The sequence below is a fragment of the Notolepis coatsorum genome (assembly GCF_963971535.1).
Source record: "Notolepis coatsorum genome assembly, chromosome: 18".
In the NCBI taxonomy this organism is placed as follows: domain Eukaryota; kingdom Metazoa; phylum Chordata; class Actinopteri; order Aulopiformes; family Paralepididae; genus Notolepis; species Notolepis coatsorum.
Genome location: NC_140182.1, coordinates 35,106,618 through 35,128,614, shown reverse-complemented (window position 1 = coordinate 35,128,614; position 21,997 = coordinate 35,106,618). Strand labels below are relative to the sequence as shown.

General features: G+C 41.9%; 1 protein-coding gene across 1 annotated transcript; it reads right to left on the bottom strand.

Annotated features, from left to right (window-relative positions):
• Positions 1 to 6,408: 6,408 nt before the first annotated feature.
• On the bottom strand, positions 6,409 to 19,581 carry tigara (TP53 induced glycolysis regulatory phosphatase a). The gene is made up of 6 exons (XM_084334428.1): positions 19,504 to 19,581; positions 18,812 to 18,849; positions 18,358 to 18,479; positions 16,207 to 16,284; positions 15,703 to 15,813; positions 6,409 to 8,325 (listed from the first exon to the last, which is right to left on the bottom strand). The coding sequence occupies exons 1-6, from the start codon at positions 19,539 to 19,541 to the stop codon at positions 7,939 to 7,941; spliced, it is 774 nt and encodes a 257-aa protein (XP_084190554.1). The 5' UTR covers positions 19,542 to 19,581; the 3' UTR covers positions 6,409 to 7,938.
• Positions 19,582 to 21,997: the final 2,416 nt, after the last annotated feature.

Sequence of the window (21,997 nt, the reverse complement as noted above, 5' to 3'; positions counted from 1 at the left end):
TTTTGACAGGCTGGAATGGTCGTATCTATGGGCAGTATTAGAAAGGATGGGGTTAGGTAAAGGTTTCATTGATATGATTAAAGTAGTATACAAAGACCCATCGGCCATGATTACAACAGGTATAATCACCTCCGGAATCTTTCCGGTATCACGCTCAGCTAGACAGGGTTGCCCTCTTAGTCCCGGACTATTCGATCTATCATTAGAGCCTTTAGCACAATATATAAGACAATCCCAATCCATAGAACCAATCGTAATCAAGGGCACACAACATAAAATTTGTTTATATGTGGACGACGTAATACAGTTCATGCAAAACTCCAACACCACATTGCCTCATCTGCTCAAGTTGATTGAGGACTTTGGAGATTTTTTTTTTTTTTAAACTTTATTTTTTAGTGTTTATCGCTTTTCTGGTCAAGCATGACCGACAGATACAGGGTGAAACGGGATATAGATCAGGGGAAGACATTCTGATAAATGACGGCGGGGTCCGGGAATCGAACTCGGAGTCCACCAGATCCGTGACACAGCACGGTTTTCCCCGACGCTGAAATAGCGCCGAGATATGCGGTGAGCTACTGGAGCCCCCCCGACTTTGGAGATTTATCGGGATTTAAGATAAATTGGCCGAAGTCGGCTTTCCTTCCACTTAACGCCCCTGCAAAAAAAAATATAACCCTCCCAGAAGAGATACCTATGGTAAAACACTTTAGATGTTTGGGAGTGGAAATATTCCCCACCATAAGACAAACGGTGAAGCACAATTACAAAATCAAAGACGACCTTGATAGGTGGTCAAAACTTAAAAACTCAGTACAGGCACGGATATCAATAGTTAAGATGGACGTACTACCTAGAATCAACTTCTTCAGCTCAATGCTACCGTTACCCCCTCCAGAGGGTTACTGGAAAAAATTACACTCCTCCACATACAAATTTATTTGGAATAACAAACCACCACGTATAAAAAGATCCACCGCACAGAGAAACAAAGCAGACGGTGGTATGGCATTTCCAGATTTTTTCCACTATTTTAAGGCGTACAGCCAGCGGCAAGAATATGCTCAGTGATGCCGCTCACGGCAGCATATTCTCTCCGCTGGCTGAGCTCTGGTGTCCGCTGGAGCAAGCCAGAGACAGCCGGCGATGCGATATTTTATTGGTATTTACGGTATCTTTTTTTAATTATTCGTTACGGCGCAATCAATACTTCCATGCATTCGGGACCTCCATGTTTTGGGGGTATTCATCAGACAAATCGGATCCGGGCAGCGGTGGATGGGGGCGGGTCACGTGGGGGTCGCGGCCAATCAGAGGAACCCGGAAACCGAAGTCTGTTGCGGAAAGGATACACGCAGTTCGGTCGGGGCGCCTGCACAGCAAGGGAAGGATCTGGGAGACCTTCCACACGTTACACTCTCCCAGTGAGAGTCCACGCTGCCAGGTGAAAAGAAGCGGTGGGCTGGGTACACATGTGTCGGAGGAAGCATGTGGTAGTCTCCGCTCTCCCAGACCGACGGTAGGGGGTAGAGTGCGCAACGACCAGGAAGGGGATTGGCATAACGACTAACATTGGGATGAAAAAAATAAAAATTTAAATATAGGTTAAATAAAATAAATACCAGTGTATTGTGCAAAAAATATAAACTTGATGAGAAATATATATATATTTGAATAGTAGCCTACAACACTGTCCTTTGTTGTCTAAATGTGTCCTTGTTAATTCACAACGAGAAAGTCACTGATTTCCAAAGAAGTCAACATGGCAAAAGTTAAGCCCTGTGCGTAAACGCTATTTATATAGAAAGTCATTGGAGCAAAACACTACCCACATTTAGAGTAATAAGTAGCCAGAGAGAACACGGTGACCACAACAGGAAGAGCATATCTGAGGATAAATATGTATGTATCCAGTCCACCCACACCAGGGGTGTAAAAAGTACCCAGAAATTATACTTAAGTGATCGTCTCAAAATCGTACTCAAGTAAAAGTCAGAGTATCTGGCTAAAAACACACTTGAGTAAAAGTCTACTTTTAAATGTACTAAAAAGTCAAAGTAAAAACTTTTTTTATTCCGGGGAAATGAAATGTTCCGTTTCATCCTCTTCATCACTCGTACTATCGTTTGTGGCCATCTTCTGTAGCTTGTCACTCTGACTGTCTATTCTTCTGATAGCAGGTGTTTAATCAAATATCCCCGCTTTCTAGTCTTGCACAAGAACCAATCACCATGGGTATGGGCGGGTTAATTTTCCATTGATGGGGATTTGATTGGCTGTTTTTAAATAAAGTGCGGCCGCAGGATTAATAACGTTAACGTTAGTTAACAAATATACTAATAAAATAGTTGGACCTGCGAGATTTGTACTTTGTAGGTCTGCATTTTAAATATAAGGAGTAAAAAGTATGTTTTTTCCTTCTGAGTAAAAGTACAAGTATACAAACCTAATAATACTTGAGTAAAGTACAAATCCCCAAAAACAGTACTTAACGAAGTACAATTACTCAAGTACTTTACACCCCTGACCCTCACCAATTCCTGCAAGCTGGAATGGCCACAGATAGGAGTCCAAAGGGGGCTTGAGCCTCTGCCCCTCTATAAAGTGTCCCCAGAGAAGGTGGTTTTTGATAATTTACTTTGCATAGGCCTATAGTTTTTAGTTTTATCAACATATACATTTAAAATGGAGCAGGATATATAACCACTGAGCGTGTATTATGACAGACACACCAACATTATGGGTAATGCGTTTACCGTCTTCTCCAGTGTGAGACAAGAAGATGGGTACCCTGTGCGTTCAGTAGAAAGCCATTCCAATAGTACCCAGCTGCAGCTCCGGAGACCAGCGCTTACAAGCCCCGCACATACAAGCCCGCACATAGCAACCCCTCGCTTCCATTGGCTGATTTTGGTCACGTGATTTTGGGTCACGTTGCACGTTGCACTGCGGGATTGATTGATTGATTGATTGAAAACTTTATTAACAGATTGCCGTATGATTTGGGTCACGTTGCACTGCGGGATTGATTGATTGATTGATTGATTGATTGATTGATTCATTGATTCATTGATTGATTGATTGAAAACTTTATTAACAGATTGATTGATTGATTGAAAACTTTATTAACAGATTGCCGAATGGGTACACGTGACCACAGGCCCTGATTGATTGATTGAAAACTTTATTAACAGATTGTAGAATGGGTACACGTGACCTGACCGATTGATTGATTGATTGATTGATTGATTGATTGAAAACTTTATTAACAGATTGCAGAATGGGTACAGTGACCGATTGATTGATTGATTGATTGATTGATTGATTGATTGATTGATTGATTGAAAACTTTATTAACAGATTGCAGAATGCAGTACAGCTCAATACACACAATTGTTAAGGGGATGCAGACCATGCAGTACTGTTACATTTGTGACATACAGTAAATATATACAAGGGGGAGGGAACTGTACATTTATGATGAATTGAAAATGGGGGACCCTGATGTAAACAAGACGGAAGTCTTTCTCTGGTCTGCATCCCCTTAACAATTGTGTGTATTGAGCTGTACTGCAGATATATTTCAATTGCCTTACTTATTTACATAAGTATTATAGGCCTACAGCAGTATTGTACAGACAGTCTGTGTGAAGTCTGTGTGGTTCTCCAGCTGCACAAAGGCAGAGCAAGAGGCTCTACAGAGGGTGGTGATGATAAAGCCATGATAAAGACCTTCAATCAGCTGAAGGGGAATCCCTCCAAGCTGCTGTCAGCGCTACACACCTTCGGCCGCTCTGGTATCAGCCATGCATCAAAACGTGCACACGCACTCAGGCGAGTCGCTAACCGTGCTGGGCCAAGTATAGCGGCTCAACCCACCTCTGTTGCCCGTCGTAAAATGAAGCTCGGGGGTCGACGACGGCTCGCTGCGGGGAGGCCGAAGAAAAGTGTGGTGAGCACAGACCATCGCTATAGTTTCCCAACAGGAGTAAAGTCTGGAACGCACCACAGCCTGTCACAAGCAGTAGAGATGTGTCGTAGCAATCCGAAGTGACATTGACCACCAATATAGCATGTACATAAAGACCCAGTGCCTCATCCGTAGCTAATATTGCACTACCACAGGACCTAGCATGTCCTACCATGCTCTGTAAATAACTTATGTACATATACCGATATGCCCTACTCTGTTTACTTGTTTTATTGCACAATGTCGTTCTATTGGATTCTATTATATGTTATTACTATTGTATTATGCACATCTTTGCGGGCACGACCACCCGCATTTAATTTTTTTTTTTTTTTTTGATATTTTTTGCACAAATCTCTCCAATATTCAAAACATCTCTTTCCACATCACCATATGCAACTTCCAAGATTTGCCTTTTTCTTTTTTGTAAGAACATACAAAACATGTAAAGGACTCATACAAATACATTAACAACTCAAGTTCAAGTTCAAGTTCTTTAATAGTTGTCATACAGAAGTACAGAATACTTTCATACAAAATGCTTCTTACTGTTACGCTCCAGAGACTGTGCTAGACAAGATAGTATCAAATAACATAATAACATAATATAGCATGAATTTAGAAGAAGAAAATGAGGTCACAGTGTTCGGTAAGCGTCCCAGACACATGTAGGTGTGCATGATAGCATGCATGCATGTGTGTCTCCAACATATGTATGTGGGTACGTGTATTGATTGATTGATTGATTGAATTGATTGATTGATTGAAAAGTTTATTAACAGATTGCAGAATGGGTACAACTGACATGGAAAATAAAAAAGACTTACGAAAAAAAGAAAAATACTATACTATACATTGTGCGTATACATCCCTGATATATATACTTTGCATGTAGACCGATCTACCTGCGAGCAGGTATGTGCTGCATCCTCTATCGGGATGCCACCCTTCTCCATATTGCATGTGAGAGAAAGCGTCCCAGACACATGTAGGTGTGCATGATAGCATGCATGCATGTGTGTCTCCAACATATGTATGTGGGTACGTGTATTGATTGATTGATTGAATTGATTGATTGATTGAAAAGTTTATTAACAGATTGCAGAATGGGTACAGTACAGTACATCTCAATACATACAATTGTTAAGGGGATGCAGACCAGAGAAAGACTTTCATCTTGTTTACATCAGGGTCCCCCATTTTCAATTCATCATAACATATATGACATACATGACATACAGATAGACAGTACTGCTACATCTATACATTTATGACATATCAGATTTGCAAATACAGTACTGTTTGTGATACAAAAGTGTCCAGAAAAGGAGTGTATATACATTTGGCGTAGAAACTGTACATTGGAGGAGGTTGGTGGGGTGGGGTTGGGTGAGGGCTGTGTACGTAAGCATGTGTACATGCCTCACATGTGTGTGTGTGTGTGCATCTTCCAGGTATGCGACTGTACTCCTATCTCTTGTGTGTGTCTCGTATCCATGTGTGCCTCCGCCCCCTATGTGAGTGTATATCTCAGGTGTGCATATATATGTGCGTCTCAGCTACGTATGTGTGTGTCTCCTATGTACATGTATATCCCCCATATGTGTCAGTGAGAGCCTATACCTCAACTATGTGTATATGTAGGTGTGTGTATGCCTATTTCCTATAAGTGAGTATGTGCATGTATGTGTGCCCCTGACATGTATAACTTAGCCTTGTGCATATGAGTGTGTGTAAACCTATTATGTACACATACGAATATGTGTATCCTAGATACTTGTATGCGGCTAAACATGCACATATGAGAGTGTGATAGAGACAGTGACCATTCCATAGATATACCATCCGGACATAAAGTACCATCAGATCAGATCCCCTTTTTCATATTCATCCTTGATATCATTGTAACCCCACCTTAATCATTTGTCCCCAGACCGTTCAGTCAGGTGTAGAAAACTGTCCCATAAACGTGTATGCAAATAAACAACTTGTGACAAATAAAACTCTTGACTTGACCACCAGCCTCTCTATCTAAATGTTATATTGTTAACTGTCTAGTTAGGCATTAACTGTGTTAATCTAAATGTTATATTGTTAACTGTCTAGTTAAGGCATTAACTGGGTTAATTAATCTAAATGTTATATTGTTAACTGTCTAGTTAAGGCATTAACTGGGTTAAGTGGGGAGTGCGTCATGGTACAGTTTCAGTAAGTGGGGAGTGTAAACAAGTTGAACGCGTCACGTGAAATAACGTTACGTGAATAAACATATAACGTTACAATGTACAGTTTCTGACAGCTGGCTGTGTTGTGAAATGTGCATAACGTTATGAATAAACCGCGAAGTCACGCGAAATAACGTTATAAACGCGAATCTGGTAGTATATTTATTTGTATCTTCTTGAGATGATAACATTAACATCCGCATTTTACCGCATGGCGAGCTAAACCAATCAGAGAGGGGCTTCGCTCAACCAATCAAAGAGGGGGCTGCAGAAATGGAGCCCAACCAATCAGAGAGGCGTCTGCAGAACTTCAGCCATTGGGTGGGACCCAAATCACGTGACCAAAATCAGCCAATGGAAGCGAGGGGTTGCTATGTGCGGGCTTGTATGTGCGGGGCTTGTAAGCGCTGGTCTCCGGAGCTGCAGCTGGAAGCATCTCAGCCATTCGGCTGCAAGCTAGTGGTCCGTATCGGCTAACATTAATTTGTGCTAAGCTAGGCTACCTTGCAGCCGGAGAGCTTTCTACTGAACACACAGGGAGGAAATTGGTACCCATCTTCTTGTCTGACTCTGGAGAAGACGGTAAGTGCATTTCCCATAATGTTGCCGTGTTCCTTTACATTTACATTTACATTTAGTCATTTAGCTGATGCTTTTATCCAAAGCGACTTACAAGTTCTGTACGACAAGTCATCAGGAAGGGCACAACTCTATCAGCTGAGTAACAATGTTCATCAAAGTGTTGAGTGCTACAGTGTAAGTTAGTATATTAAGTGCATGACAGTAAGGTTAGTTAGGGTTAGAATATATATATATATTTTTTTCATTTCAGATAATGGTTGAAGAAGTCTTTAGTCGACGGCGAAAGATTGGACGGGTTTCGGCTGTCCTAACTGTGGTGGGCAGCCAGTTCGTTCCACCATTGTGGGGCAAGGACTGAGAATAGGCGGCTTCTCCTTGATGACCCTCCTGGAGCTCGGATAGGAGTGGGTCTGAGGCGGCCAGAAGATGCAGAGCGTAGGGGTCTTGAGGGTGTGTAGTTAGAGACCATTGACCGGAGGTAGGAGGGAGCGGTTCCCTTTGCCGCACGGTATGCCAGGTCGAGGGCTTTGAAGCGGAATCGTGCGGCAATGGGGAGCCAGTGCAGGTCCCTAAGAAGTGGGGTGACATGGGCTGACTTCGGTAGGTTTGAGATCAGGCGGGCCGCTGCGTTCTGAATGAGCTGAAGAGGCTTGGTGGCAGTGGCCGGAAGGCCAGCAAGCAGTGCGTTGCAGTAGTCGAGGCGGGAGATGACTGTTGATTGGACGAGGAGTTGGGTGGCTTCTTTTGTCAGGAAGGGGCGGATCCTTCTGACTTGATTGGACGAGGAGTTGGGTGGCTTCTTTTGTCAGGAAGGGGCGGATCCTTCTGACGTTGCTCAGGAGGAATCGGCAGGTTCTGGTTGTCACTGCGATGTGACCTTTAAGATGCAGATGGTTGTGGCCTTGTACTGTACCATAAGATAACGTTGTCCACCAACGCTTTGCAATTAATTTAAATTGTCCAAATTATCATTAATATTTTCTTTAAACAATTTTAATATATACAGTTCCAAAGAAAACAAAGAAAAAAGGTGCATATACAGTGTGACAGCTTGTAAACTTAAAAGTGTAAACCTGACTCCAGTGCTGAGTCTCTGTGCAAATCCCTCCTCTTCTCCTCCCTCTCACCCCCTCGTCCTCTCCCTCATAACGCACCCCTTTACACCTGCTCTTTAACATGGTTTCCCCTATGGACAAAGACGGCGCGGATCGCAGAGAGCTTGACTCCGCCCCCCTCCTCCGTCACGGTGAGGAGGAACCGGCATATCCCCGTGTTGGGGCAGAGGGACATCATGTGGGCCTCGTCTGAGCCCTGCGGGGGCGGGCAGTGCAGCTCCTCCATGAAGCAGCGCAGCATCACGCGTATGTAGGCCCCGTGGGTGACCACCAGGGCGTGGACGGGGACGCTCTGGATGCCGTCGTCCGCCTCTCCCGACACGGGGGACATCTCTGGTTCGGCCGGCGAAGGGCCTCCATCTCGTCGACAGTGGTCGGCCGCCATGCGCCGCAGCATGTGCTCCAGGAACCCTTTGACGCGCTCCTTCACCTGCAGAGCGAGGGACGTCATGAAAACTTCACTTGGGTTTTGAATGGTTTCTTTTTTTTGTAAAACATTTTACACAGCAATTCATAACACGATCCCCCCCCCCCCCCCAAAAAAAGTCAACATAGGTAGAATTGTTTGCCATCTGTAAAAAAAACATTTATAACTCCTGCAACAGAGAAACAGAGACAGCACGTTATGTGTTAGAGCATTATATATTACATTATATATCCAGGCACCCCACTTCATAGCTCCGGTCCGATGTTTACTTTTGTTCCAACCTGTGTGCAAAAGTAAACATCGGCCTTACTTAGATTTAGTACAGTACATTACACTCTCATAAGTAAGAGCTATGAAGTGGGGTGCCTGTTTTGAATTGTACTATAATCCTGTGTAATGCACCTTTACAGCTTTTGCGCTACACATGCAGTTCAGTTTGACATGACCTTAAGCATCTCGTTCCAGGGGTTTCCTGCCTGTGTACCAACACCTTATGTGCAACACGGGGTCAAGAGTCCATTGTGGATAACACCGTTAAGGAGGAGAGAGTCCATTGTGGATAACACCGTTAAGGAGGAGAGAATCGCTCCCGTCTTAGGCAGTAATTCTTGCTAAAACGCTGTCTGCCTTATTTCCGTCATGGTGGCTCGGTGTGTACGTGACAACCAATGTATAAATATCTGCCATGTACCCAACAACCTGTGAACCGGCCATGGTGTGACTTTGTTCTCCGAGCGCTCGCAAGCGCTTTCAGGTAAACCTTTTCATTGATGAACTGATGTCACTGGTCTGCTGATCACAACCACACAAGTTTACAACATCCGGTAGATGATCTAACGACCTGATGATCTAACGGCCTGTTTTAAGAAGAAATGTATTAAGACTGTACTGCCCGCGGGTCGAGGAGAAGCCGCCACCAGTCATGCTCGGCAGGACCGGTCCTGATTGAGCCTTTATTTCCATTTCAATGCCGGTAAGTTATTTCGACAATATTTCTTCAGTATCCGGTAACCAAAGGGACTTGCATATTGGTTATGTTCCCACCTTTTTGGCCATTTCACATAGGGGTTAACCCTTTCACTGTGACACTACAGAAGGTTAACCCGTTCACTACCAAAGGGTTAACCCTTTCACTACCACACTACAGAAGGTTAATGTGAACGTTTTCAGATGTTAGACCTTTCTTAGAATACCAATTCTTGTGATTCAGGCCCCACCTGAAAATAGTGTGTTTTTTTTTTTGATCGATTGACCTTTATACTGCGACAAAACAAGCCTGACTTGGAAGACGTTTCAACACCAACGTGATCCCCTGCATAAATACAGGATAATAAAAACAAAAACCTAGAAAGAAAAACAAAACAACATTGTATCCAAAGTGGAACAAAGTGGACTGACGCACACAGGCACCTCCTTCCCTCCCATCCATTCATCCACCCGGCCTACGCAGGTTGACGGCGGTTCTCTGTAACTAGCTCTTCTACGTCAGTGCCCTGCATGGTCCTTGGGTTGGCTTACGTCAGGCGTATCTTTTGCATATCTGCAACATCATCCAAGGATCATGTGTGGGAGAGTTAGATGATCTCTGACACCGAGTCTCCCAATGGAACATCCTTACCTCCCACGCACCCACACTGGCCCCTTATACACACACACACACACACACACACACACACACACACACACACACACACACACACACACACACAGTGGTGACTTTTTAATCTGTGTGATCGTGTGACAGAGAATGTTTATGTACTTTGATCCCCTTCACTTCACACCAAGCAAATAAATCTTAGGGAACACTGAACAGAGGCCCTTGTGATACCGCTGTCCTAGCAGAATTAAGGGTTAGAGGGGTGTGATACCGCTGTCCTAGCAGAATAACTGTCCTAGCAGAAATACTGTGCGTGCATAATTACACGTTAAAGGGTTGTGATACCACTGTCCTAGCAGAATTAAGGGTTAGATGGTTGTGATACCACTGTTCTAGCAGAATTAAGGGTTAAATGGTTGTGATACCACTGTTCTAGCAGCATTAAGGGTTATAGGGGTGTGATACCACTGTCCTAGCAGCATTAAGGGTGAGAGGGGTGTGATACCACTGTTCTAGCAGAATTAAGGGTTATAGGGGTGTGATACCACTGTTCTAGCAGAATTAAGGGTTAGAGGGTTGTGATACCACTGTTCTAGCAGAATTAAGGGTTAGAGGGTTGTGATACCACTGTTCTAGCAGAATTAAGGGTTAGAGGGTTGTGATACCACTGTTCTAGCAGAATTAAGGGTTAAATGGTTGTGATACCACTGTTCTAGCAGAATTAAGGGTTAGAGGGGTGTGATACTGATCTGTGTACTTCCTTGTTGGACAGTGGTCGAATCCTGTTGATTTTTCTCAGGAATGTTTAGGAATATTTTACTGCTACCTGCTGATGTGAGGACATCACATTGACAATTACGTAGCAAGATAAAGTGTGCGTGTTACTCATTACATTTGCGGACTCTGCCCTACTTCTGAAGTATAAACAAACTACTGCTGTGCAGATTTAAATGAAACAGACAACTCAGAATCAAAGGTATGTGTTTGTTTTGGCATTTGATGTGTCTTGACAGATGTATTACCTTTGAAATATAAAAGCAGTAACAATAATATTATATTATTTCTTCAATATGCAGGAACAATAATATGGGTATAGAGGCAGCACCTGTTAGTTCACTTCATCTTTGGGTAGAGATGACAGTGGAACACAAGTGGAACCTCATCCAACTCTCTGTGTAGGAGAATGCCTTGATGGGAGAAAGATTCTAAACATTCTGTGAAATGTTCACAGTTGGTCAAACTACACCTCAAGTGAGAAATAGTTCCTTTACGGATCATTTGAAAATGGCTACATTAGCTAAAAAAACAAGTAACTTTTACACAGAAAAATATATTACACAGAATAATACTTCTGTATAGTTTGTTTATACTTCAGAAGTATGATATTTAGCCTTGGTCCTCAGAATTAATGGAAGTGAATGAGGAGCCTGACACCTGGAAGGAACGGTGATGTTGACACCACCAGGGACAGCAGTGGTCGCTTACTTGTTAAATAGAGGTAAGACTGATGATTTTTGACATGTTCTACTAAAGTGAATTATTCCTTTAACTGGGAAGGTGCGTGTATGCTGCCATCTAGTGGTATCAGGAGGATATTGCATCTGGGGTCAGTAAAGGAGTTCAGTTCTATAGACCACTACACTTCCGCGTTACATTGAAATCAGGGAGGAGATTGCGGGGGGAGCATATGAATGAATGTGGACGAGAGCCGTGATGTAAGTGGTTGCCGATACGGCTGTGGGGGTGCTAGAGACATGATCGAATAGACGTTTATGTGCATCACTCTCCTGAACACGGCGTGACCCATTCCTAATCGATCAGAACTAAATCGGCAGAGAAAAAGCCCATTTTAAAGCACCTATTCCGCATGGACATGCGCAGATTGCCCATGGAGTCTGGACGACGCGAGATGACGCACAAATGAATGTGGACTGTTCCATCAGAGGGCGGAGCTTCGGTGGTAATATGAGTGGCTACAGACCGCTGCACTTAAATATAAACATTAGTCTACCTGGAGACTCAATGAGGTAATTGTAGATGTCGCCATAAGACGCGTCTGGCCATTTAGTGGGATAATGTTTTCATTATCCTGTTCGGCTGAAAGGACACTGGCCACTGACGCTCGCCCCTCTGATGGAACAGTCCACATTAATTTGTGCGTCATCTCGCGTCGTCCAGACTCCATGGGCAATCTGCGCATGTCCATGCGGAATAGGTGCTTTAAAATGGGCTTTTTCTCTGCCGATTTAGTTCTGCTCGATTAGGAATGGGTCACGCCGTGTTCAGGAGAGTGAGGCGCATAAACGTCTATTCGATTATGTCTCTAGCACCCCCACAGCCGTATCGGCAACCACTTACATCACGGCTCTCGTCCACATTCATTCATATGCTCCCCCCGCAATCTCCTCCCTGATTTCAGAATCCCGGAAGTGTTGCGGTGGTCTATTGTGTGGTTCACACCAGTATGCAACATGTCATACTGTTTAGTCTAGTCAGTTTTCAGACAACAAAACCTCTTAAAGGGGAACTATTTTACTATTTCTTTCACTATTTGGGCACTTTTACACAATTCCTGTGAGTTTATGGAACACCTCTGTAATGTTTTATTTTTTTTAATTCATTGTTTTGTATTTCTAATCAAGTCCTCAAAAACAGCATTTTTCTACCTTAAGATCTTAAGCCGTTTTGAGCCTGGGCTCCAACCACTGTGGGAACTGTGTGGAGTGTGTGTGAGTCTCAGCAGTCTCATGCAGCTGAGTCTCTCTGACATCACAAATCAGCACATTTTCAGATGACTCAGTTCAGTGAGGGTGAATATTGTGAGAGGAGAATTGGAAGAATGCGCCAATATGAGAATTAGAGACATAGATCATAAGATCATATTAATATAAGTCCACATAGCTAGGAAACAATGCTAAACACTGAAAAAGGCCATTTATAAGATAGTTCCCCTTTAATACTAGTACTGACAGACTGACTGACTGACAGCAAGAGACAGAGTGATTAAGAATAAGAGAGAAGTGGGAGAGAGATGAGAATTACAGCGAAAGACGGACAAAGAGAGTCAGACATAGAACTACTAAGTCATTTTTCTAAACTAAAATGAAAATAAAAACTAAGCTTAATAATGAAAAAACTGAAACTTGACTGAATTTAAAATGCCTGGCTCCAAAACTAACTGAAATAAAATAGAAATGAAAAAAACATTTATTTAAGGTTTTTGTATAATATATATATATATATATATATTAGTGCTGTCAGGCGATTAAAAAAATTAATCTAATTAATTACAGGATTTGTAATTAATTAATCTAATTAATCGCATTTAAATCACATTACCATTTTATGCCTCATATTCTATATTCTATAATCATATTTCAAATTGCATGTGTCCAGATGGCTGAATTCAGTACTGTATCTACAAAACCTTCTGTTTAATCATCTTCCATCTATTAATTTGCTTAGATTTGTCAGGTCTGGTCAATTTGAGCATGGTGTTATTCACAGTCAAAGATAAAAAAAAAATTGATATTCTCATTTGGTTCATTACAATTTACTTAAAATAAAATGTTCATTCAATCAATCACCGCGCAGATTGATTGATTGAATGAAAATGTTATTAACAGATTGCAGAATGGGTACAATACAGTACGGCTCAATACACACAATTGTTAAGGGAATGCAGACCAGAGAAAGACTTTCGTCTTGTTTACATCAGGGTCCCCCATTTTCAATTCATAATGAATTGTAAGTAAGGGTGCAACTTGCACCGTGCAATCCATTCTTTGTGGATCTAGCCCACAGTATTTCTGACACTGGGAATACATTCCCTGAGATTCATAGATGTCCCTAGAATCAGATACCAAGAACATGCAAATGGACCATATTAAAAAAAATCTGTAAATGTGTATTCTACATGCTTATCGAATGAATGAGATACAAAAAAAAATTTATAAAAAAAAAAAAAAAAAAAAAAAAAAAAATTGTAATTAATTTTGAGTTAATTTTCATAACGCGATTATTTGCTGTGTAATTAATTAATCTAATTAACGCGATAAACTGACAGCCCTAATATATATATATATATATTGACAATTACAGAAGGTAATATATAATATATATATATAATATATATACTGTATAACATTTTTAGTTTTTCGGTTTGGAAGCTCATGAAAAGTAAGTTCTGGGCTTGCATACATACTGAGGTTAGAAGAGTTTAAATAACACATGAACATTTTGTTTTTCACGTTATTAGTTATTGATGTTTGAGTTGTGAAAACATCTGTTAATAGGCAAGCTGCAACAGTCTCACAGTGGCTTCTGTGCAGCCGTCAAAACCCTGTCCACAGTAGTTCTTCATGTCGGAATGATAAATATTATTAGAGTCATCCTAGTGCGATTAGGAACTTTTCCACAGACCCCCGATTTCATGGTGGCCCCTCGACCCCAAGGTTAGGAAAGCCTCGGCTAGAGAAAGGTCTTCTCTCCCTCCCTCTCTCTCTCTCTCTCTCCCTCTCTCCCCCTCTCTCTCTCTCCCTCTCACTCTCTCCCTCTCCCTCTCCCACATGTCCTGAAAACCACATTTTCCAGTCACAGAAAGCACATGTAAAAATGAAAAGGAAGGGAAAAAAGTTATGTAATACATTGTTGATGGTGCAGGGAAATATAAAAGGGTCGCAGGTCTTTCTCTCAAGAGTCACTCAAAATTAGCTTTAAGAATCTATTTAATAAAAAATAAATAATAATAATCATCTTCCCAGATGAGCGTTCCAGCTGACCTGCCTCATCCTAAAGACGTTTCCAAAGTGAACGACAACCGAAAGCAGCATCACTACATTGGGGCATGGCCTTTGATGTCACTGTAATACATGTTCTGACAGAAACTTGTCTTTGGATGGTTATAGAGACGGAGTGCAACGAGTCATACTTTGAACACCACACCCTCCGGAGGGAAAACAACCGACGCACTAATAACCAAGGGGGGGGGGGGGGGGGGGGGGGGGAGAACAAAATGCCTGTAGCTAGTTAAAAACTGGAAATATCAGCATGTCATTATTGTAGCACCCTGTGTCTACCAGAGAGCAAGATATATTTACAAACAATATACTGTCAATATCTCCAGGTTAGACACCACAGGAGGGAGAAAAAGTAGCATTTATGGTAAAGATAGTTTAGAACTAAAATGACGATGGGGAAAGTTAGCTGTTAGCGAGCTAATGTTAGCTATGTGTTAGCATGCTAGTTAACTAAGTTTAAGTTTATTTGGATCCCCATTAGCCACAGCAGTGCTGTGGCTATTCTTCCTGGGGTCCATAACACGTAAAATACAGTTACAGACTTTATACTCTCACAAACATTCACATGGCATACAGACAATTAAAACAACAATACATACTCCTAATCAAATTCATAATACAATACAACAATACATACTCCTAATCAATTCATAATACAATACAACAATACCTACTCATAATCAATTCATAATACAATACAGCATAATATACAATTTAGCTTTTTCATACATTATCTATGTAAATTTCAACCAATTATACAATCTTCTAATAATATCCATATCGGACAAACATTTACATATATCCCTATCTCCTTATCAGACACATACATTTTCATGTACGTACATCTATTAGGGAATGTACATTTTTGGTTGAAAAAGTTGTTTTACCAAGATTCTGAAACTACATTTGCTATTCTGCAATTCATGAAACAGCCCAGCCCCAGCCCAGCCCCAGCCCAGCCACAGGCCTTTCCCTCAGCCTCACCTGTTCAGGAGTCTCCCCCTCTGGTGGGGTGAAGTCATTTGCAGACAGACCAGCAGCCTGGGCCATGTCCCTCATCTCCTGAACCCGCCTTCCTTCTACTATCCCAAAACTCTGAAACATGGCAGACCTTGTTATTACACGTCTCCAGGACGACTGGATGGCGTACATTATGAAAACACAACGAAAACGAGAACCATGCCGGTTAAATTCACGTGTCAACTCTAGATAACTCTTTAAAATCTGATTAGTCACGTTCCACCACACACACACGTGCGCGCGCACACGCACGCGCACACACACACACACTCATAAAATAATGATTTTAACACACAGATATGTAGGAGGAATTGAAAATGGGGGACCCTGATGTAAACAAGACGAAAGCCTTTCTCTGGTCTGCATCCCCTTAACAATTGTGTGTATTGAGCCGTACTGTATTGTACCCATTCTGCAATATGGCAATACAATTTTCAATCAATCAATCAATCAAGGAATGACACTCACCCTCTCTTTAAGTAAATGGTCGGTCACCATCTCTAGGCCAGAACAACTGCTGTTGTGTTCGACTATCGTCTCAGCAGTCTGGAATGGGACAAATCAAACACCATTCACTGCTTCTGTGTGTACCCTGCAGCGGTACAATAAAACTACTGTATGAACTCCAATGAATTAGAACAGTAACACCAATAATCAGAATAGTGTTAATTATCTCAGAATAGTGGTATTTAGTTTTATTCCCTAAAAAACAAGGCTCCCTACTCATCGATTAATAGATGGGTTTGGTCTTGGTCGACTAAGAATTTGTACGTTGATTAGTCGATTTACATCTTTGGTAAGTGTGAAATTGTATAAATGTGTCGATTAAATCAACGAATCAGTCGACAAAGTACTTGACTATTAGTTGATGTAGAACTTCTTTAGTCGAGGGCAGTCCTACTCAAAAGTTATTTCTTCATGTATTTTAACTTGTATCAATCTGATACTACTTACACTACCTATACGGTACCATGTATTTCAATGATAAAGATTTATATCAGCTTAAAATAGCGGGTAAAATCGATTTTGGGTAGTTGATACCAGAAAAGGTGGGTAAACTGATTTTCCACCATCGACTAAAAACACACTCTTCAATCAATATATGAAATGAAAAGAAAAAAACGTCATACTGTCTTTTACTATCATGCACTTTGCTACTAAGTAATCTTCCTTGCCTATATTACTACATACTATGCTAATAATGTCTTTACTACTATGCACTCAAGACTGCAGCACCCAAGTTCAACACTGTTTGACGAACATCGTTACTCAGCTGAAGAGAGTTGTATCCTTCCTGTTGACAGAACTTGTAAGTCGCTTTGGATAAAAGCGTCAGCTAAATGACTAAATGGGAAATGTAGATGGGAAATACATCCCAATAAAATAATAGAAACACGTATATGTTGGAATAAGTATTTAGTGGTTAGCAGGTTCTCATTGTCCTCATTGCTGAATGAGGACTGACTTGAGAAGAACTAGAGACTCACATCACCGTACTGACTATCTTGTATTTTGCACTAGAGACTCATATCACTGGACTATCTTGTGTTTTGTACTTTTTTATATTATATTGTATTTGTATTTTATAGTGTATCTATAGTGTATATAGATACTGGACTGTATAGGACTGTGAAGCTATGTATGCCCCACCCTGTACCCCCCCATGCTGCTATGTATCCCCCACCCTGTACCCCCCATGCTGCTTTGGTAAATGGCTGCATTTATATAGCTCTTTTATCCAAAGCGCTTTACAATTTGTTCCTCACATTTTGACCCATTCACTCACACATTCACACACCGACGGTGGAGGCAACCATGCAAGGTGCCAACCTGCACATCAGGAGCAATTAGGGGTTAAGTGTCTTGCTCAAGGACACTTTGACACGCTGCCCGGGAGGAGTGGGAATCGAACCAGGAACCTCCGGATTACCAGACGACTACTCTACCTCCGGAGCCACTGTCGCCCCCCGTGCTTTGACACCCGAATTTCCCCAAGGGGATTAATAAAGGATCATCTTATCTTATGAGGTCTGTGTTGAATCAGGACTGTGTTGAATCAGGACTGTGTTGAATCAGGACTGTGTTGAATCAGGACTGTGTTGAATCAGGACTGTGTTGAATCAGGACTGTGTTGAATCAGGACTGTGTTGAATCAGGACTGTGTTGAATCAGGACTGTGTTGAATCAGGACTGTGTTGAATCAGGACTGTGTTGAATCAGGACTGTGTTGAATGAATCTTTGGAGCAAAATGTCAAGAATAACATTACTGATAAAAACCGTACACGTGGGGCGCTCCAGTAGCACACCATGTACCGCGCTGCGTCGCGGAGTACCGCGCTGCGTCGCGGATCGGCTGACCCCGAGTTCGATTCCCGGACCCGCCGTCATTTATCAAATGTCTTCCCCTGCTCTCTCTCCCGTTTCACCCTGTATCTGTCGGTCATGCTTGACCAGGAAAAGCGATAAACGCTAAAAAATAAAGTAAAAAAAAAAAAAAAAACTTACAAATGGTAGCATTAAATTGGTCAATACCAATCAGATAGAGATGGCTAAATAAGCTCTTTCTGGTCCATATGGGCTATTTTGACAGCCCATGTGTGTAAACCCCAAAATCTTACCTGCCGAGCACGAAGCATATTACTGACAAAGATGTTGGTGAACTTGACATCTTTAAGGTACCTCCCTGCTGCCCCTGCTTGCCGTAGCCCTATCTCAGATAGAGAAGAATCTACTGACTGGCCTAGGGGGGGGGAGGAGAGAGAGAGAGAGAGAGAGACAGAGAGACAGAGAGAGAGAGAGAGAGAGAGACAGAGAGAGAAAGAGAGAGAGAGAGAGAAGAGACACACACACACACACAGAGAGCGAGAGATGGGGGAGACAGACAGAGGGAGAGGGAGGAGAAATGGAGAGAGAGAGAGAAAGATGGGCAGATTGAGAGGCAAGCAGAATGCAGATAGAAGTCTTGTGGTGAGGTTACTAAAATGTTACTGTTATTACATGATGGTAATTCATTACAAAACGTTACTGTTTTTAAATTATGCAAATTAATGACTAAATGTAGCCGAAATTTACCTTGTAACAGGCCGTCTTTATTCCACTGTGTCTCCCCACTGCAAGGAACACGTTAGAGTCAGTTCTACTAAATAAAAGACACACCCCATTCACCTGATATTTACTTCTTGTAAACGTAAATGCAAAAAAAATATTAAAAAAAAAAATGCTAATCCTTTATTACCCGTTGAACTGTAATTGACAGGTATAGTAAATGAATGTGTATACATGTATGTTGTTTGTTCATGTAAAGAAATACTGTATACGTTTTATTCAAGTGATACAACTATTTAATCGGGATATTGCTACTTTTAGTCCACTAAAATGAATTGTGCAGTGATCTTTTCTCTCACTGGCATCATCATGGTTGAACTTCTTGGCATTTAGAAGTTGGGCTCAGACGCATCCATGCTGACCTTTAAGTGGGACAATTTGCACTGTGCAATATGACTCGCGCACAGTGCAAAACTATATAAACTCATACTTCACTGTATATGCTACAGTAACAGTCCACATTTCATGTTTTAAAATGTATAAAAGAGCATTATATTACAACGCTTATGTATGTGTTGTGTTTATGAACAGGTTTTATTATAAAGGCCAGCTGAAACGACCTATTATTAGAATCTAGAACGAGACTGTATTTTGGACTCGAATGGAAAGCAGCAACCGAGCCACAAGCTCACATAATAATAACAAAGATAATAACTTACTGTCGGACAATAGTTAGGGCAAATGTAAGCGCTGTCATGCTTGGCTGGGATGTTGACGAGTTCCTGATGGGCGACAGACAATCCACGAGAACCAATGCTGTGCACGTTCAATTCCCGTGACGTCAACTCTGGACGTCGTGTAGTGACACGCAATAGGGTCCAGCTGCAGCTCGGGTGAATCCTCTCACTGGCAAGCTTGTGCCAGCCATAGATATATAGGTGCCAGCCACAGGACGCGCGCTGACGTAAAGTACGGAAGTTTCTCGAGTGGACGTCACTCTACGTTAGAGAGGCGTCTATACCAATCAATGTACAGTTTCTATGTCAAATATATATACACTCTTTTTCTGGATTCTTTTGTATCACAAACAAATCTGATATGTCATAAATGTATAGATGTAACAGTACTGTCTATCTGTATGTCGTGTGTGTCATATGATTAATTGAAAATGGGGGAGTCACCCTGATGTAAACAAGACGAAAGTCTTTCTCTGGTCTGCATCCCCTTAACAATTGTATGTATTGAGCTGTAGGCTACTGTACTGTACCCAGGGGCGTAACTCACACAGGGGACATTGGAAAGTGTCCCCCGCATGTTTTCAGAATGCAGTTATGTACCCCCCCCCCCCGTTTTACCGTCCAAAGAGCTGAGTCTGACTACCTGTCCTATTATTATGCAAAGAGCAGTAGATGGGGGTCGCATTCTTGCCCTGCACGGGCCAAGTACCCACTCGCTAAAGTACTCGTCTTTGCATAATAATAGCTCGGGTCGTCAGCCGAGGTGTGTGTTAAAATACGTCATCACATACGGTATAAAGAGAGATAAGATAAGACATTCAGTGCTATGTCCGACTCCTACCTGCGTGATTGCAACAACGAGATGGCACCGTCGCCCAAGAGGAGAAAGCTACTTCTTCAAAGCAAACTAAGTTTTGCTACGCTGTCGCCTAGAGCTAAACCAGCAGCAGTGACGACACCACCACGAAACAGGAGGGCAACGGCAAGACTGGCAAGTAACAGCATTTTAGCAGATTTTCTTTTTTTAATATAGGCCTAATGTATTTGTCCAGATTGACTAAGCTATAGCTATTTGCCTGTTTGTTTCTCTTGAAAATAATCGTGGTTCATAAGTCCATGATTGATTGATTGATTGAAAAGTTTATTAACAAGGGTACTATGACTATGCGTGCACCTCATGGTACCAAAGCACCTCAAAGGCGCTTAAAACAAAATTACAAACATCACAAAACAAACTGGTCAGACTACTACTTGACCTGAACCCCAGAACCCACCTCACCCCTGCCCACTTTGACAACCTAGGATGGCTTAGAGTAGACGACAGAGTACAGCAACTTGCAATGGGCCTGGTCTACAAGATACACTATACGACCGGGGTGCCCATGTACATGTCAAAATACTTCCCAAAGGTCAGTGAATACCACAACCACTACACCAGAGGAAGCTCAACAAATCATGTTAAACCCAGATTCGGCTCAAACAAGGGACTAAACACATTTCGCAATTATGCCACAACAATGTGGAACGCCCTACCCAAAGCTGTAAAGGAATGTGAATCCCTGCCCACATTCAAAACCGCTCTTAAAGAGCACCTACGGGAGGCTGCAATTAGAAACTGGCCACCGTAAATGCCCAAAACCCCCACCACCTCCTAATAGACAGTCTCCTCCCCACCGCATGTATATATTCCCTCCCCGCCGTATGTATATTTCCCTCCCACCCACCCACCCCCTCCTAATGTACAGTCTCCACCCCACCGTATGTATATTTCTCTCCCACCCACCCACCCCCTCCTAATGTACAGTCCCCTCCCCATCATATGTATATTTAAACTCTGTCAGGATCTAGGGGTAACAGTACTGTATATTTGAATACCGCTTATGTCACAAATGTATCAGTACTAAATACCTATATGTCCCTATGCCATAAATGTCATGTATGTTGTGTATGTCATAAATATCTATATGAATTGAAAATGGGGGACCCTGATGGAAACAAGACAAACGTCTTTCTCAGGTCTGCATCCCCTTAACAATTGTATGTATTGAGCCGTACTGTATTGTACCCATTCTGCAATATGTTAAATAAAGTTTTCATTCATTCATTCATTCATTCATTCAACAGATTGCAGAATGGGTACAGTACAGTACAGCTCAATACATACAATTGTTAAGAGGATGCAGACCTGAGAAAGACTTTCGTCTTGTTTACATCAGGGTCCCCCATTTTGTACCTGTAATTAAATTTGATTAAAAGTGATTGGTGATAGATAAAGGTGATAGATACATTAAGAGCTAAAATTGTATATTGTATAGTAGTGTTTCTCAGGAACTTAGCATGTCTTTTTTTATCATGCATATCTTGTATTACTGTGTTCATAATTGCTAATTGAAGCACCATATAATAAATGTTCTTTCACCCTAAACCTTTCAAATTTGTTTATTATTTGTCACAACAGAATACTTGTTTTTTGTAT